Raw genomic sequence first — 19,350 nt, forward strand, 5'->3', positions numbered from 1 at the left:
AAAGGTCTAATACTCCATATTGTCTGTACAGTAACATCACTTTGGTGCATAAGTTCGGACAATGGTTGGTACAGTTGACTTCAGGACCATCCTGACTACTCCCTCACTCAATATCAAACATTTTACTGTATCATTTTAGAGAAATTAAGCCTCAAATTTGTAAAAAAAAAAAAAAAAAAAAGTTTTGCAAAGCCTAATGTTCCATCTTTACTGTACAGTAATATCACTTTGGCCTAAAGTTCTGACAATGGTTAGTGTTGACCTCGGGAATATCCTGACTACTCACCCATACGTGTCAAGTATTTGGACTGTATAATTTTTGAGAAATGAATCCATTAATTTTGCTCAATATTCACGCAAATGTAAAATCTCTATGATACATAATTTTTGACAAAAGTTGATAAAGTTGTTTCCAGGACCATCCTTACAGCCCACTGATCCACTATTAAGCATTTTTCCTGCATCATTTTAGAGAAATTCAGCTGTACAGTTCCATTTTTACATAGGAAGAGGCCTTATGCTCGTTATTTATTCTCATTTAGAGGCTTAATTTCTCTAAAATGACAGAGCTTTTCCAGTGCAAGTCCAAGGAAAGACAACTTCTAGGCTTAATTTCTCCAAAATGATACATTAAAAATGTTTGAAAATGACCGAGGGTGTAGCCAGGATACTCCTGAAGTCAACTGTACCAACCATTGTCAGAACTTATGGGCCATAGTGATGTTACAGTACAGTAAATGTGGAGTATTAGGCCTTTTTCCTGTTTAAAAGAAGCTAAAGATGCAAATTTGAGGCTTAATTTCTCCAAAATGATACAGTAAAAATGTTTGATCATGACTGAGGAAGTAGCCAGCGTGGTCCTGAAGTCAACTGTACTAAGTGTTGACAGAAGTTATGGACCAAAGTGATGTTACTGTACAGTAAAACTGGAGTATAAGGCCTTTTTCCTGTTGCATTAGGCCCTGATAGGTGTAACCACCACTCTATAGAAGTGATTGCTGTCGGAAGATAGAACTATTTAAGACTTAGATTAACACAAACATTCCCTTCTGCTTTAATTATGTGAAAAAAAGTGTTGAAAACACCTCATTACACTGTAGCCTAACAGCCAATAAACAATGGTTACACACACACACACGCACGCACGCACGCACGCACGCACGCACGCACGCACACACACACACACACACACACACACACACACACACACACACACACACACACACGCACACACACACACACACACACACACACACACACACGCCTCGATTGCCTCCGTATTATCCTCGTCTTATTTTGAAAACCGGAAGTCATCTCGCTTGATTCTAAACTAGCGCTAGCTTTGCCGGTGGACTCGGAGCATTCGCCGTAAGTTCTCTGATACGGGCGCAGTTAAAATGTCTGTGCGGCTGGCTTGACTCCGCGAAGACGAACGACGGCTCATTTGATCGCAGTTGTATGGGGAGGGAGCGTGGCTCTGACTTCCTACTGTCCAGCTGAACAGCGGAGTGATAATGCATGTAAAAAGTCCCACTGCTGTTATACTGTATATCAGCACTCATGGTCGGAAGTAACTGTTGTATAATGCTTAATTAACGTTGGTGTAGGGCTGTAGCTAGGCTATAAAGTGAACGTTTGGCTGTATGAAAGTAAGCAGCACGCTACTTTTATTTTGTGTGTGATGGGGACCTCTGCTGGTGACGTTCGCAGGGTAAAACTTTCCCACAATATGCATTGAGCTAAAAATAACCTACTTGTTAGGGCGACTATGGATGGAACAATTAATGGCTAATAGGGCCGGACGCGCTTCAACAATAAAAACTGAGCTCCAGAGGAATGTCGATAAGCTAAAACATAGCAGGTCACAGGTGAAGAACAGCTGACCGCTGACCCCCCCCCCCCCACACACACACACACACACACACACACAAAACACTAGTACATGGCATCTACAACTTTAGTTCACTGAAATAAATGTAGGCTATACGTGTCGAGCATAATCTGTAAAAATGAGTGTATAAAGAGAACGGTAGTCTGGATGAAAATAAGCATGCTTTTATTTTGAAGTTATTACGTGTCACTTCCGCTTCCGTTCTGCCCGCTGTTATATTGATAAACATGAAACGAAAAACGAACAAATGAATTTACAAAAACCAAATTCGGGCCGTTATTTGACTGTGGTTTTCTCGTTTTTCGTTTTTGATTCAGAAAACCAAAAACGGAAAAACGACTCTGTTTTTTCATTTATTGGTTTTTGTTTGAAAAGTAAAAAAGGAAAAAACCACGGTATTTCCGTTTTCCCGTTTTTTTATTAAAACGGAATATCAAACTGACAAAAGGTACACGGACCTACTCTTCGTGTAATAACTGCGCCACCTTGTGGCTAAACATCTACACTGAAGTCGGTCCGGGTATAAAAGTATAATCCGTTTTTTCGTTTTAAAACAAAAATGGAAAAACGGAAACAGCGCCCCTTTTTCCTTTTTTCATTTTAAAACAAAAACGGAAAAACGGTTTTTGCTGGGTTTTTGCTGTCAGCATAAAAAACGAGAAAACGAAAAAACGAAAACCAAATAACGGCCGAAATTTGGTTTTTGCAAATTCATTTTGTCGTTTTTCGTTTCTTTTTTATAATGAATATGATATGACGGGGGACAGACCGGAAGCGGAAGTGAAGTGTAAAACCGTCAAAATAATAGTTTAGCGTGCTGGCGCTAACTTCTTAGCGTATATTATAGACTGCCGTCCTCTTTCTACACCTATGGTTCACTTTTTTTATTTTATTTTATTTTTTACTTCTGTGAAACTATAACAGCTGGTTGTTTGGAAGAACGTGTTAGGCCTATAATCTATTCCTGACGTCTGCGGTCGATATAAAGTCGATAGGTTTCATTCATTGACAGACAACACAAACAGCCGCGCTGCCAGCCAGCTGACGCACAGCACAACAACACACAGCACGGCGACGTGTGCGGGCTGCTGCAGCAGTGCACATCAAAGGGACACCGCCGGAAATAAAATAAATAGGCTACACATAGTTTTTAAATTGTTTTTGCGCATGTTTTCATCCATAAAATGAACAAAAATGAACACTATAAGCGGATTTCTTGATATAATTAGCCTAAAACAGCATTTGTAGCCTATAGAAATGATTCCGTCCCAAGCCTTTTGATCTAGCTAAGCCTTTTGATCACAGCACGGCGACGTGTGCGGGCTGCTGCAGCAGTGCACATCAAAGGGACACCGCCGAAAATAAAATAAATAGGCTACACATAGTTTTTAAATTGTTTTTGCGCATGTTTTCATCCATAAAATGACCAAAAATGAGCATTATAAGCGGATTTCTTGATCACTAGAAACAAATTAGCCTATTTAAACAGCATTTATAGCCTATAGAAATGATTCCGTCCCAAGCCTTTTGATCTATATAGGGTTGATTACTGTATCCGGTTTCCACTGTAAATCAACCTGCTCCTCCCGACTGAAATGAAGTGATCACAGGCGCAGCTCATCACCGCCGTGACACCAGTTGGGTCTGTCCGGGGATTTAGTTTTTGTTGAGCCGACACACAGAGCCTGGCTGTGTTGGCCATCATCCGCCGTGGTAGCACTGAGGTCTACTATGTAAAAACTGCGCCACCCTGTGGCTAAACAACTGCACTTAAGTCATAAGTTCTCAAAATCATTCAAGACAGTCTGGCTGCAGACCTGCATTGTCAGGACACCTAGTATTGACTGTGGGTGATGGGGACCTCTGCTGACTTGAGTTCTTAATTTAGGCAGGGGACGTATAGCTAACAGTAACGTTTTTCCACAGTAAGTGCTTTCACACAATCGGCTAAAATTATAATAATAGGCCTAACACGTTCTTCCAAACAACCACGTTCTTCCAAACAACCAGCTGAAAAAAAAAAAGTGAACCATAGGTGTAGAAAGAGGACGGTAGTCGGTCTATACGCTAAGAAGTTAGCGCCAGCACGCTAAACTATTATTTTGACGGTTTTACACTTCACTTCCGCTTCCGGTCTGTCCCCCGTCATATCATATTCATTAAAAAAAAGAAACGAAAAACGACAAAATGAATTTGAAAAAACCAAATTTCGGCCGTTATTTCGTTTTGGTTTTTTGGTTTTCTTGTTTTTTAAGCCGACAGCAAAAACCGTTTTTCCGTTTTTGTTTTAAAATGAAAAAAGGAAAAAGGGGCGCTGTTTCCGTTTTTCCGTTTTTGTTTTAAAACGAAAAAACGGATTATACTTTTATACCCGGACCGAAGTCATCATAACTTCATAAGTTCTCATTTTCATTATGAATAGCCTACTATTATTGTTATTTGAAGCTGTGTCAGTCTTGACTGTGGGTGATGGGGTCCTCTATGTCTGCTAGTGTCTGTAGCCTACTAGCCTACAGTAATATTTTTGTCGACATTATCAAATTGAGGAACTTTTATTTTGAAGGGCACAGGGCAAGGAAGCACACTAGGACCCGCCCACCCACGGAAACAAAATATTGAGTGGTAAATTCGTTTTGTTAAATAAGAACCAAAAACGAGAAAACAAACTGAAATTTTGATTTCCGTTTTTTTTTCCAAAACGAAAAAACGAAAAAACGGCTTGTTTCTGGTTTCTCCTTATGTCAATTATTCCCAGAAAACAGACTGATAAAACGTACCTTGGTCCTTTTATACCCGGACCGTACACAGTCATAGTTAAAGCAGCTTGGGTTTTCAAATGAGCCGTGTGTTGAGCATAAGATAGAGGACACAATTGTAAAAAACAAAACAAAACAAAAAACACAATGAATCGCAATGCTCTAGTCTAAAGTTACAATAACAGCACACTGTAATGTTCATCTGTTAATTCAAAACAGACTATGTGTATGTATGAGAGAGAAGCAAGCACTAACTGCTGAGCTTAAGTAGCTAGCTGATCTGAACAGCATGTAAATAACTGCTGACGTGGTGGAAGTCTAAGAGCAGGAAAGAGCCCTGAGTGCTGGAAGTGTAAAGTAGTGGAAGTGTAGATAGATAGTATAGTCTAGGATGTCCTGAATCACATTGCATTGCATGTGTCTGTCCTTAGTGAGTCCAGACTCACTCCTGCCAATCACAGGACTCCCAACCCATTTAACCAGCCCTGTCCTTCTGTTTAGGTCAGACTGCAGCATAAACAGTTCACTGCAGTACTGACTGATACAACATATGCAGCAGCATTTCACAGCAGATGCAGTGGCGTATCCAGGATATGTTTTACTGGGGTGGTCAAGATGGGACACAAAGCTAGTGTGGGGTGGCCATGGCATAACAAAGCTAATGTGATATAGGCAGCCGACCGCGGTTCAAATCCTGACTGGAGGTTCTTTGCTGCATGTCACATTCCCTATCTCTCCCCCATGATTTTCTGTCTCATAAATGCCAAGAAAAAAGGTGTTTATGCTGGTAAAAAAATAAATAAAAAATCTTTTAAAAAAAAAACAGTAATTTTTTCACAGTTCTTGGGACTCTCTGGTTATTTTAACATGTCTGTTTTTAATCATTAATTGTTCAGGATAGGGTACACATTTTCTAAGAGCCTTGTAGTGGATTAAAGTCCTCATCTCTTCACAAATTAGATCAGGGTAGCAAAACTCAACTGCTCTTAAAGGATCATAGGGCAGGATTAATGAGAACGGCCAGTGACGCGACGGCCGCTGCGCGTAACTACAGCAACCAGGGAAGCCACCGGCACGGGAGCGCGCACAGACTTTTCACTGTTTAAATTTACTCTTTACAGTCTTTCCTATCTGGGGAGGGAGGGGGGGTATTTTACTGTAGGTTCTCGCTCTCACAGACAGACAGACAGACACACACACACACACACACACACACACACACACACACACACACACACCTTCACTGTGCTGCAGCAGGAGACTGCTTGTCTGTTCCTCTGAGCTCCTCTGCATGGATCTGTATGGGCTCCTACTCCTACAGGCCGGTACCGAGAATTAACGCGCCGGGTCCGGGTGTCGGGCCGCATCTGTCAGGGTCCGCGGTCCCATGCAAACCAATCAACACCGGACATATTCATGATTTCATAAAAATAAAAAAAACGGACGCGTCGCGGACACGCCGGCCAGGACGTTTGTCCACCTGCCTGATAACGTTGTTAAAGTTATAACGTCGGCTTTTAACCGCTAGCTGCGGCTAACGGCTAATAATAAGACAGTAGTGAAGAGGGAGAGGGTGTGTAAGTTAGTGACCTGCTGCTGCTGTGTGCGTGTGTGAAGGGAGGGGGAGAGAGAGTGGCGGTGGGGGGGGGGCGGGGGTTAACAGGGCTTTCAGTTGTGCTGGGTGGTTTGCTGGCAGTAACAGTAGGCCTAATTTGGATCCACCCTGGTTCAGAGCGATTGATATAACAGGGAGTGTCGCCACTCTGTTACTGTATCAGTCGCTCTGCCGCGGTTGCCCTCTTCATGGCTCCATTCCATTGATCCATTCGAAGGCAGTCGTGGACGCGCTGACGTCAGGTCCGCCGGCCAGCGCGCGAAATTCACCCCCTGAATTGCAGCGCATTTTGCAGCACAGACCCCGTTCAGGGCAATGGAGAGATACGCGGGTGGGCTCGTTCTTTTTGGTTTTGAACGCTTCCTCACCCATTATTATTTAAAAAACGTAAAACGCATGGGTATTTTCCGGTATTTTCTCACAAATCCTGCCCTATGATCCTTTAACTCTTTTGCGCCACGTTGATGTTGTAACCACTTTTTAGACGGTTGAAAAGAGGTTGAAAAACGTTCAAACCTTATATCAACCTGGTTTCAACCGGAAATCAACGTTGAAATTACGGTTTGTGTTTGCTGGGATCCTATAGAATAACATTCATCAGTCAGCTCAGTATCTGTGTCACCTGTGTGTTCTTTACTAATTGAAGCCCTATCTTGTGATTAAATAAAAACAAAGCAATCCAGGCAACAGAACTGTAAAGAACTTTATTGTTGCTTGTGCATAGTCAATAATAATAATGTAATAATTTTGACAAAGCTATCAAATGAAATTTAACTTAATGAATGCAGTATGATGTTGATGTTTTGTATGTTGTTATTTATTGAGTCTGATGTAAAGGATTTATATCCTGTATCAGATATTTTTTTCATTAAATTTCATTAAATTAAATGATGCAGCGGCCCTCCTTTGTGAGGGTTGTAATGATGACTATACTCATTGATACAAATGGAATGGACAAAGTAATAGAAACACCTGGATGTAAGTCATTTGTGTTAGTATATCAGTTCCAAATGGCTACCAGCCTCCTTGATGACTTGTAATTGTTAACATGTTAGCATTTCAAAACACATTAGCAAACCAACATTTTCTTTTTTCAGCTATTGAGCAGCACAGATGAGGAAACCTATCTTCCTGATGAGGTAAACCATTTTATTCCTAGATATTGTTTAAAAGTTTTGATTCAGTTTATTTATTTATTTTTGGTGTGATATACATGATTTAAACTTGCAGTACGATGTGCCTTTTCTTCAGCCAATGATCTTAATGACGAGCAACTCGTTGCAAGACTTCCATAGAGATGATCCGGAGTCTCTGTTTGGAGAGGCATGCTACACAAACTCTTACCTTCAACCGTATGACAGCATAGACTCACTGCCACATGGTAATCACACTCGAATTTCTAAATGCATGACCTCAAAGACTCTGCGTTGAGTCCAACCAAGGGCTGTATGGCGTCCCCGTCTTTCTCACTGTACTGAATATATGACATATTGGAAAACAATCCTGCCTTTGGTCCAACTATGTTTGTACAGTTTACCTGACTCAATATATACTTACCAAAATTGTCTCTGTCTTGGAGTAGAGAGAGAGGGCAAGGGAGAAATGGAGGAGATCCCAAAGAGTCCGACAGAAATTCCCCCTTCCTCAGGTCCAAGTGGTCTGGTCGTCTTTGGACAGCTGGTGCAAAAACACAGCTATGTCAGCGCCCTTATCACTATGATGGTTAAGTACACATGTATCAACATTGATTATTGAAGGGTTTCATTGTTAGACACACCTTGGAGCAGTCCTGACTGCCACCATACAGGAAAGAGATGTAACTGAAACAGAAAGATTGTTCTGGTATAGGTGTAACACAGGTCAGCTCAGTTGTGTTACGATTAAAGTAAAGATGGGGTTTATCCCATACAGTGTTTACCATATTAGTCCCAACTGCAGTGCCAAGATTCACATCTGACTTGTTGCCGTTTGCTACACTTTCCCATATATTTTCTCTTTTACAATGAAGGCACCTATTTAAAAAAGTACATGCAATTGTATATACGATATAGTCTATAATTACTTGTATAAGGTCAAGTAATATTGCAACTGTTTGGCTTCTATTAATTGATCCATATCCAAAATTCATGTAGGTGTGGAGTATCACCTACAACAACTGGCTGACTTTTGCCATGCTGGTGTGGTCCTGTATAATCTGGATGATGCGAAACCGACGGAGGTACGCTATGATGTCGGCACCGTTTCTTGCTATCTATGGCACTGTTTTGGTGGTGCTGGGCTTCCTGAGTGGGCTGCGCCTCAGCCGGGCCGAGCTGTATCCCGGTCTGCCCTCAGCTGTGATAGTTGACTTTGACCTGAACAGCTACCACCCTGCGCCTTGTATCCACCTGGGAGCAAAGGTTAGGGGAATCTTTGGGCCTTGACTTAATTAGATTACATAATGTGTCCTGTGTCAATTATTTCCATAGGTAAAGTCATTCACATGACCTTGAAAGCAACTAAAAACTAACCACTGAAAAATATATCAATGTAATATCAAGGTATATCAGTAAGACTAGTTCAATGACAAATTAGGAAAGCTTCATCAGAAAATACTGTATTTTTTGATATCCCAAAATAAGGTGATATGAGTAGAAAAAGATTTTTTGTTTTTCCAAGGTAACATGAACTCAAGATAATGAGATAATAAAGTTCAGTTGGGATAATTATCTTGTCATCTCAAGAAAACAAAGCTCTGTTAGCTCTATTTGAAACATTTTAAATGAATACAATCATAAATAAATAAAACTAGAAATATTCTTTTCCCAATTATTATTCTTTTTTGCATTTAATTAAACATTTGATTGTTTATTTCTGTATTTATTTTTTAACAATTATGCTGTTTTTGTCCTTTATATGTTTTGTGTTTGATGTGTGTGTCTCTGTGTGTTTCAGGTTTTCTACTGCTTCACCTTTTGGTTAATGTTTCGTCAGCAGCTGAAGGAAAGAAAAGAGGAGCATAGCTTAAATGAGGAGTCTCTTGATGAAGTCGAAGGTGCCACACAGTGATTTATTGTTTTTCTTAAGTGCATGGCTTCTGTTTTAAAGAGTAACGTTTAGTTTGGAGTCATAAAAGATCTGTGTACTCATGAAAACCATCCAGACATGTGGTCAGACTAGTCCAAAAGTGAATGTTCTCTGTTCCCATCCCATTTGTCCTCTGCCTTTCAATTCCTTCCTGTCTTTCATATCAGAGGAGAAAAACCAGCCATCACCTCTAGTAGCCATGCTGATCTCAGGGGTGAAAGGGACACTGGTGAAATACTGGATCCTCTTCTGCTGTTCTATGTTCTTTGTGGTCAGCTTCTCTGGAAAGGTATCTATTGACAGACTACATGATGGCAACTATATCGATTCTGGAGAAATGCTCATTGTGCAGTTGTGTGGGCTTTATATCAAGTTATGAAACTATGGCAAATGTCATAATGATACAAATTGCATTATAAACTGCATGTCCACATTATTCTGCTGGATTCAGGGCTGGTGTGTTTTGATGATCTGTTGTGAGTAGGTGAGAGGTATCCATTGAGATGTCCATGGCTGTATAGTATATAAGTACAGTATGGGATTTATGTATTTTTTGGTTTCTGCTATCCTTAATTTGAATATATATGCATGCAGACCCAGGACCTATTCCAGTAATGCTGTGCTCTATGCAGTGTCTAAGCATGACATGCAAATAACATGCACAGCAGCAACTGCCCATCATATCTGATACATGTACATTTCAAATGAAGCTAATATTTACCCTGTTTCAATCATCCAGGTGGTTGTCTACAAGATCCTCTATATTGTCCTGTTCCTTTTCTGTGTTGTCCTCTATCAGGTTAGTCATTTCTTCTACCATGATTGATTGTGCTGCTTATGGATAAGTCTGTCTGTCATTTGAAACCAATAAGACTGTTTGTTTGGGGGACTTAGAGGTAATCTTGTACAGTAAATATCTTCCTCCTTGGGCTGAAGGTTTACATTTAAGTATGGATTCATGTCCGTCATGTACTAGAAACAATGAAGGCTGGAAATTTGATTTTAAATTGCAGGGATCAATAAATGGAGAGGAAATCTGCTCATAGTTAATATGTTGCATAACTTACCAAACCACTATGGTGTCAGGTTGATCTCATGCTGTAATGTGTAGCCCTCCCCTTAACCCTGTTTTACCACTGTGAATCATTAATGTGTTGTTTGTGGATAAGAATATTCAGTGTGTTGAGCTTTTATAAAAACGGTGGGACCACACACACAATTACACTACCTAAGGGCTCATATGTTATTCTGCAGTTAAAAGTATTGATTATGACTCATAAGCACACACACAGCCATTTTTGTTGTTGTTTTCCTGCTTTTTCTTTCCCGTCTTATGTTTCTGCTGACCTTATAGAAATACAGCAGGCACTTACAGGAGGCCTAATGGTTGTGAAGGTGACATGAGACACAACAGCATCATTTGGACAACATCTGCAACACCCTGCAGTGTTACATGCTGCAGTGTGTGATTGGAGGAATGGAAGCAACCATGTCATTTAACCACTTCTTTCACATGTACTAATTTGTTTCATTTACTTTTACAGTTTTAATGTTAAACACTGTACTATCTTGTCTTATCTCGACAAGGAGTATAGATAAAGAAAAAATAAGCTGTCCACAAAATGTGGATATCATTCATAAGGCTTCTATCTTGCAGTTGTGCTATTGAAAACTATAATTTCAACTACATTTTGACAGAGATGGATTAAAAGGCTATAAAGATTCAAGCTTTAGAAAGTCCCATCTGTGATCATCACTGGGATCAACCAAGTTTAGTGTCATTACAGGGGGAGCTGGGTTCGTGTCCCTGACAGTAACAGTAAAACAGGAATTTCAATTACAAGTTGTTAAAACCTGTTGAGGCCAAGAGAAAAAGAACTATATATTCTGTCGGCCCACAGATTCGCTATGATGTTTGGCGTCGACTCCTGAAGACGTTCTGGGCTGTGGTGGTGGGCTACTCCATGGTGGTGTTGATAGCCATCTACATGTACCAGTTTAGAAGTGTGTCTGGGCTGTTCAGACAGGTCATGGGCATGTCAGAGGAGGGGTGAGTGTCTGTGTGTCTGCACACATCTCATGTTATGATGTCTTTTTGTAATGATACGAAAAAAAGTGAAAGCCTCAAGCAAACTCATATCTGCTATTGTCTTGTTCCTTCTGTTTGTACATCTAGACTTCGTGATCTGGGTTTGGAGCAGTACGACACAGTGGAGCTGTTTGCACGTATTCTGCTGCCTGCTGCATTTCTACTGGCTTGTATCCTCCAACTGCATTACTTCAACTCAGACTTCCTGACTCTCACCGACCTCGACAACATACCTGTCAGACAGTCCTCCAGGTAAGACACATGGATGCAGAGAAAGATAATATACTGTATATCAACTCTTGGCTGTGCTGGGTTTGACTGATCCCTGGCCTGTTCTGTAAGTAGAGTGGCAACGGGGTGGCTAGTGTGATTTCTTAAGTTGGTAGTTTTCCCAGCAACATATTTCATTTTTGTGTGTCAGGCTTTACACATTTGTGTGTGACTTGTCCAGTTTATGCTTCTCAGTCTCTTTGTAAAAATCCTTTGTGTCCAGATATCAGATTTTAAAATGTTTGGAGTGTTTTTAATCACTACCTCACAGCCTCCCTCTGCCATTTAAATGAGAAAACCATTGACACCCACCACAGACAGGCTTCCAAGACATTTACTTCCAGGATGTTATTTATTTTTATATTTTCTTATTGAGCAAGTACTGCTTCCTTCAATCAACAAATCAGTTTCAATTTCAGCAGTTCATTGCCAGCCTAATACACACACACTTAAGGGTTTGTGGCAGCTAAATGGATACAGGTGACTTTCCTGCGAAGGCCGGAAAATCAACATGCATGTTGATTTTCCTGTATCCATCATTACATTATAATTCTGGTCTGTGACTGCATCAGTGCAGAACATCCACGTCCGCATCATGTCCGATTATATGATTAATTTCAACCTGAATTTCAACCTAGAGACCCTCTCCACCTTCTCCTCTCTGATTATGAGTGGAAGGTGCTCCACCCGTTGCCGTCTAAAGTCAACAATAAGCTTTGTCTTTTTGATGTTTAGTGACAGGCCAACCCCCTCTCCAGCCTGTGAATAGCTTACTTGTGAGGTGGACAGGGTTGGGGAGTAACGGATTACACGTAACAGCGTTACGTATTTAAAATATTAACTGTATTCCGTTACAGTTACAATTTAAATTGGTGTAGGGGAGACCGGGGATGGTTGCAACACTTTTTGTCTCAGCTCACATAACTTGCAGAGTGTTCATAGGGCTCCCAAATTTTGATACAGAGCCCCATAATTTGTTCTCTACGAATACCAATGCCTTAAACTTCTCAAACTATGTTACAGAATTCACTATTTGATGTCAAACGCAAGGAGTGCCACTGTTACAACCTACAGTGGCACCCACTACCGGGGTAGGTTGTAACACAACCTGGTGTAAATTGTAACAGTGAGATTAAAAACTAAAAACTGAGACCAAACCAAAAAAAAAACATGCATCTATGTACCGGAAGGGCGCAATTTCCACTGGGGACCCCCCCCCCCCACACTTTTCAAAATCATGTTTTTGTCCTCCCCACTTTTTACAGTTTGAAAACTAGGCTACTGACGGCGCGGCAGCCGCCGCCCCAACCCCCCCTCCCCTCTCCCCTCTCCCTACAGCCAGAGCCAGGACCCCGCGAGCCGACAGCTCAACATAAAATTGTTATTTGTGGCCTAACCCAGAGCCCCGTTTTAATTGAAACTCAGCACCCCTAAAACCTGGAGTAAAAAATGCTGTTATTCTACAAAAAAACCCCCAAAAAAACGTGTTCGTCTTTGACAGGCTTAGATAATATCCACAACTTAATCCATAGTTTGTGGTTAAAATTTATATAGTAAGAATGAAAATGAAAACACCCCCGCCTAACAAATGAAGAGGACAGTTTTACCTTTCCGACGATACCAAAATTATGTTTGTACTAAATAGAACCCGAGATATGTCCTAATTAATACAGTAGCTAGCTACTACTTAAACGTCATAACACCACCCACCGCGACGCGCTGGTAGACACATCTCCGCACCCTCCAAACATGCGCGCAATGGGCTCTATGCACAGCTCCAGCACTTCCTGAATTTAAGGCAGGTCCTTTATTTCCTGTCTTACATTATTGGACAAACTGATTAATCCAGGTGTGTCTGACCATTGTGACTACTCAGACACACCTGGATTAATCAGTGTGTCCAATAATGTAAGACAGGAAATGAAGGACCTGCCTTAAATTCAGCAAGTGCTGGAGCTGTGCATAGATCCCATACAACCACTGGCCGCTCCGACTGACAAGTCGCGCAGCACAGCCTCTTTGAACGGTTTCAAAGGCAGCAGTAAAGCTGTCGGTCATTCAGTGAAGCTGGAGAGACTCAAGACAGGTAACGTTATGAAAGACTTCCTTCCAACTCTTCGGCCAAAGATGTTTTATTTACATCAAGATGGTTACTCTGATCACTATCGGTAAATCTCCCCTAAATCTCCCTTAAATCCCAATTAATAATACGTAAATTACTATGTATGCATTTTATGCGAGTTGAGACGACTAAATGAGGTGAAGGAGAACCTGTGTTTGCTGCAGAAAACACACAACACAAAAAATTGTCTGTGAACCTCTGTAGGCTAAATGTCAGGGACACTGTGGCTCTCTTCCTCTCTACAAACACAGACTTCAGTTTTCAGTTTTCATGCCAGACATACCAGATGAGTGGGCCATTTTTGCAAATAATGTAAATAATATATTCTATATCATAGTTAGAGCCTTGATTATTTTCCCCTTAATCCCCAAGACCTAAAACAACAGCTATATAACATTTTAAAACAACTTAATAAGAATGTTCTGTGTGTTTACCATATATTTGTGCAATTAATTTTCTGTTTTTTATTTCCCCCTCTATATTTGGTCATATACATTTTTCTACATTCATATGACACAGCATGCATATTCTTAGAGCAGAAGTAAGCGAAATATTTGTGTTAATATAAGTCTTAAATAGTTGTGCCTTCCGACAGCAATCACTCAGTACGTTTACATGCAGAGCTTAATCGAGCTATGCTCAAAATTCGATTTTGGCGTCAAGTCGGACTTCTGTCCTTGTCTCAATATACATGCAACTGAGAAAATCGAATAACTGACGGGGTCCGCCCCCTCATGCGGCGTCACCCGTCGTTTCAGCGGGTTAATACGCCCCCTGTCCTGTTGACTTTTCTGTCACCTCGTAAAAAACTGAATATAAACAACTTATAAGCTTACTAATAAATTCTCAACTGCAGTTCCCGACCAGACGCGTCAGTCTGGGCCGGATTCGCGCTGAGAATAGGAAAGGGGCTTCCTTTTTTCATCTCTCTCTCTCTCTCTCTCTTTATTTTATTTTTTTATATAAAACACTCTCGCTGGTTGCGCTGTGTGAAATGCATTGAATCGGCCCTGACGTTGGTTTTTTTTCTTTTACTTTGCCGGGTTTGGCCGGCTTCTCTGCTCCACTTTGTGCCGTCTCTACTGTTGTGGAGCATGCGCACACGCATTGTCCAGTTATACTCTGATTAAGGCGTATACATGACGGAGAAAATCGAATTCCAATCGCATTATCTGGGTGTCTTAATCGGAGTTCTCAACTCCGATTTCAGTCGGACTAAGGTGTTTACATGCACTTCAGTTATCCAGTTATAGTCGGATTAAGGCAATAATTCGTTTTTTTCAAGTGTCATGTAAACGTACTGACTTATATAGAGTGTTTGGTCTGAAACACGGGTCTGTCAGTCACTCTGCTCTGCTGTAAGCCGAGGAGAAAACTTTCCTTGTATCCTACAACCTTTATCCAATGAGGAGAGAGAACGGCATGCACACACTCTGTGTGTGCAGCCAAGGGATGCGCGTGAATGTGGTGACGTAGGGACGAGGGCGGGGTCTGCTAACTCCATCGGCTGACAGGAAGTTAGCCAAAACCACCGGATCGCTTATTTCTGCTTTAAAGCTCGGGTTGTTTTGAAAAAAAAAAAAAAAGTAAAATACTTGATTGTACCTCACAGGGTTGAGAATTTCTAAGAATTCATACACAAAGTGACCAGGCGAGAGGAAAATAGAAGAACATTCCATAGACCTCACAGTATAATGACATAGACTTGTATACACTTCTGTGTGTTTAATTGTTATAGCTTATAATACTGTATGAGGAGATGAGATGGTGAAATAGAAGTAATCCTAAATGGCCTACTTGGGCCTGTTGCCAGCATTATTCTCTAACATTTCTCTTTCTCTTTCTCACAAACATTGTAAACTATTTTTAACTTCACAAAAGCATCTGTAAGTAGCTGATAGGCCTACTAATATTGCTCGTCATGTGTTAATATACTGCTGTAGTGGGCTCATTTCCACAAGAATGTATTTTTGGTAGGGAGATGACATTTGGATACAGTATAAAATAATCGATTAAGAATTGGATCGATAAGCAGAAATGATAACGGACAACAATAAAATCCAATCAATTCTCATCCTTATCATTCAGTGATCAGCACCAAACATGCTGAGTACCCCTAATAAGTTGTCATTGTAATTTATCAAAGTGCATGCCCAAAGTGCACCAGATTGATGCATTTAAATTTACAATGCTCAAAATTTAGGCAGGCCCTAGGTTCACCAGCCTCTGGGGACTGAGCCCCCCTAAAGGTCTGATCCTAGAATCGCCCCTGCCGCAACATAGGGTTCATGTCTGTATTTCGACCATTAAAACCTCCATATATAGCAGGCCCGTAGCCAGCCTTGTGGAGGGGGGGGTTCTTTTTTCCCAAAAAGTGGACCCCCCCCCCAAAAATAAAAAGTAAATAAATAATAATAATAATAATAATAATAAAGGCACACACTTCTTTTTTTCCCCATTATAACTTCACTTTGACATCACATGTTTCTCTTCCTCCACTATCCTTTACTGTTGCTCTCATTTACAACACAATTTTCACCATGTAATTCATTTATTATATATATATAAAAAAAGGCTTAGCTTTTTCATAACAATAATCATAATAATGTTTAATGTAGTTAAATGTATCTCTCTCTCTCTCTCTCTCTCTCTCTCACACTCACTCACACACACACACACACACACACACACACACACACATTTATGATTTTAAGAGGTAAATGAAGCATTCTGGTGTACTCTGAGAAGAATATAATGGGAAGACAACATTCACTTCAGATAAAAAAAATATATATATATACTAGGCTACTGACTGAGGTTTCTATCTTTGTAATGGCACGAATGGCTGGACTGTATGACACTAGTCTAGTGGGGAGCTGTGGCTGGTGAGAAAAAACAAAACTTTTTTTTCAATCTTTTGACCTGGACCAGCCTTTCAAGGCCAGTTTCCTCTGCTTCAGCCTCTTTAAGACCACACCACCACTACCCTGTTCTCATCTGTATGATGGCTGTAGCTACTGTCAGATATTAATTAATGAAAGGAGGCTCCCATTCCCATTTGGAGGTTGCAGGTATAACACACGCACATGCACACGCACGCACGCACGCACGCACGCACACACACACACACACACACACACACACACACACACACACACACACACACACACACACACACACACACACACACACGCACACACCTGTTGCTGTCTCCCTCTCCTCTGCTCTCTGGACTAGGCTGCCTGGCTGTTCTTTTGGGCTACCAGGTGTGCATGGACCTTCTCATGGACCGGACGCGTCAGTTCAGTCCGAAAATATGTAGACATTAATTAGGTCAGGTCGCGCTCCTACTCGGCTTCTCTCTCTCTCTTTCTCTTTTCTTTTGGCCGGGTTCGGACGCACTTAATTCAGGGTCCGGGTTTCAACACCCGCGGGTCGGACCGGGTTCGGCTTTTAACTTCCAGGCCCGTTCAGCTTGATGCCAGGAGCAGGACTTCAGAGCAGCATGACAGTGCTGCTGACGCACCGCACCGCAGGTTGCAGAGCGTCAACTCGCGCGGCGCCCTACTGCGCTATGATTGGCTAGAACTCACAGGCTTTGGGCTGTTTGCTTCAGCAGCAGTCCAGTTAACACGGGGACACGCATCCCACACCAATCAGAGTTATTAGAGAGCCTAAAGACAAGCACCGCATTTGCGGCAGCGGTGTGGTGGGGGGTGAGGGGGGGGGGGGGGGGGGGGGCGGGTGTGTGTGTGTGTGGGGGGGGGGGTTCGAACGAACCCTCCGATCCCCCTTGGCTACGGGCCAGGTTCTGTTTGTTTATTAGCTATGTGAAGCCCCCCCCACACACACACACTGCACATCTACGTTACAGCTACACGCACAAATTTGCCATTCCTACTTGTGTCCCCCCCACCTCTGAAACTAAAGTTTCGCCCTTGCGGAAGTTTATTGTGCATGTTCCAACACTAAAGCATCTTCCTGTGGTTCAGTATGAACAAAAATAACTCATCACTGATGGTTTAATGAAGAACAGTGACAGTGGTGTGGATCCTAACATTAGAAAGCTTCTTAAAGAACTATTCTGATAATACCAATGAATGGTGAACATGTATGAATGGAGACCTTCAGCAGAAGGTCAGAAGCAGCTCATAAAATTCCAGGAAAGATGGTTAACCCTAACCCTTGTTATTAAAATACTGTAGTATTGGTAACAATGGCTAGCAGTAGCTAACAGTGTCGTGTACTGATGAGGTCATTGACAGGAGACAATTGTGTGTGTATGTGAATTCAACAGGCGGGGGGCGTGTCAGTGCCCGATCCGTACCCGGAACACGATCCGTTCCAGACGCTTCTGTGCATGCGCACGCACATGCGCACTTCCCCCCTTCTTTTAGTTTACAGCAGACACCGCGGATATGGATGAAAACAGAGACGTTCTATGAGGAAAAACACAAGCACGTGGCATCGAATTCCCCTCTGTTCTATTTCTGATTAAATTAAATGTAATGTAGGCCGATCAGTTAATTGTAAAACATTTATTTATTGATTTAAATGTGGTGATTCCTGCACATACAGACAGCAGCAAGTCAGCACTGCTCCTCTGACCAGCACACACCTGAAGCTTCACTTTTCATTTACACAAACTAATCAATGAGACCATAAATTAAATTAATCTGCTCGCTTTCTCCACCGGCATGACGACGTCTGGGTGACCGGTCGATCCCCTCAGCCGGCCGGCTGCTGCCTCTGAGATGAGCCGAGCAGCGAGCTAGCTCCCGGTGGCTGCTCCCAGGTAGCTCTGCACTTCTCCCAAAACCTCGGAGCAAACTTCCAAACAGACGTCAGTTGAATGAACTGACCACAGATTAGGACTCTAAACTGTGACTTTCTCGCATGAAAAAATATTTAAAACTAATAAAGTGACGTTTTAACAACGCTACGGCGGACTTTTAGCTGCTCTACTGCTAGGCTATCAGTTAGCATAGCTTTGAAGCTAATGCGGTAAAACGGCGCATGCGCAGAAGTCTGGAACGGATCTTGTTCCGGGTACGGATCGGGCACTGCAAAGTCAGTATCGAACAAACAGTAGCCTATTTGTTTTGGTACACGTTACATGTTTTCAATGATGGTTACATTTACTGTGGTTACATACGTACTTTATCTCTCTCTCATTTGTACTTCTCTGCCCACAGAGAGGAACAACTCACAAATTCAGTCAAGGTGATATCTGATGTGTAAGCAAAGTATTTTTCTCAATACATTATTTTTGATTCACATTCACTGAGACACTGTGTAAAGACCCATAAATGTCACACAGTGGATACAGTAATTCATAAGTTTGTTGACTTTACTTTTGTACAGAATTGATACTAATACTCTCTCCCTTTTATTCTTCTTTTAGTCTAAAAGAAAACATTGAAAAGTTACAGAAAAGGTAAGATGATGTACATGTTTTGCTTACTTGGAATACAGTGCAATTCATTTTAGTATTTAGATTTATGAGAAACTCTTACCAGTTCATTCCATGTTGTGTTATCA

General features: G+C 41.5%; 1 protein-coding gene across 1 annotated transcript in view; it reads left to right on the forward strand.

Moving 5' to 3' along the window:
- Positions 1-19,350, forward strand: part of LOC146983892 (piezo-type mechanosensitive ion channel component 2) — a 151,013-nt gene that overhangs the window by 23,182 nt on the left and 108,481 nt on the right. Inside the window, exons 9-19 of the mRNA XM_085783039.1 lie at positions 7,360-7,401; positions 7,514-7,643; positions 7,845-7,984; positions 8,395-8,661; positions 9,197-9,289; positions 9,501-9,617; positions 10,068-10,127; positions 11,230-11,378; positions 11,505-11,669; positions 19,005-19,046; positions 19,214-19,246. Coding sequence (XP_085639165.1) covers positions 7,360-7,401; positions 7,514-7,643; positions 7,845-7,984; positions 8,395-8,661; positions 9,197-9,289; positions 9,501-9,617; positions 10,068-10,127; positions 11,230-11,378; positions 11,505-11,669; positions 19,005-19,046; positions 19,214-19,246 — 1,238 coding nt within the window. The remainder of the gene's footprint in view (positions 1-7,359; positions 7,402-7,513; positions 7,644-7,844; positions 7,985-8,394; positions 8,662-9,196; positions 9,290-9,500; positions 9,618-10,067; positions 10,128-11,229; positions 11,379-11,504; positions 11,670-19,004; positions 19,047-19,213; positions 19,247-19,350) is intronic.

Source organism: Trachurus japonicus, chromosome 7 (assembly GCF_045865225.1).
Source record: "Trachurus japonicus isolate A0001 chromosome 7, Traja_1.0".
In the NCBI taxonomy this organism is placed as follows: Eukaryota; Metazoa; Chordata; class Actinopteri; order Carangiformes; family Carangidae; genus Trachurus; species Trachurus japonicus.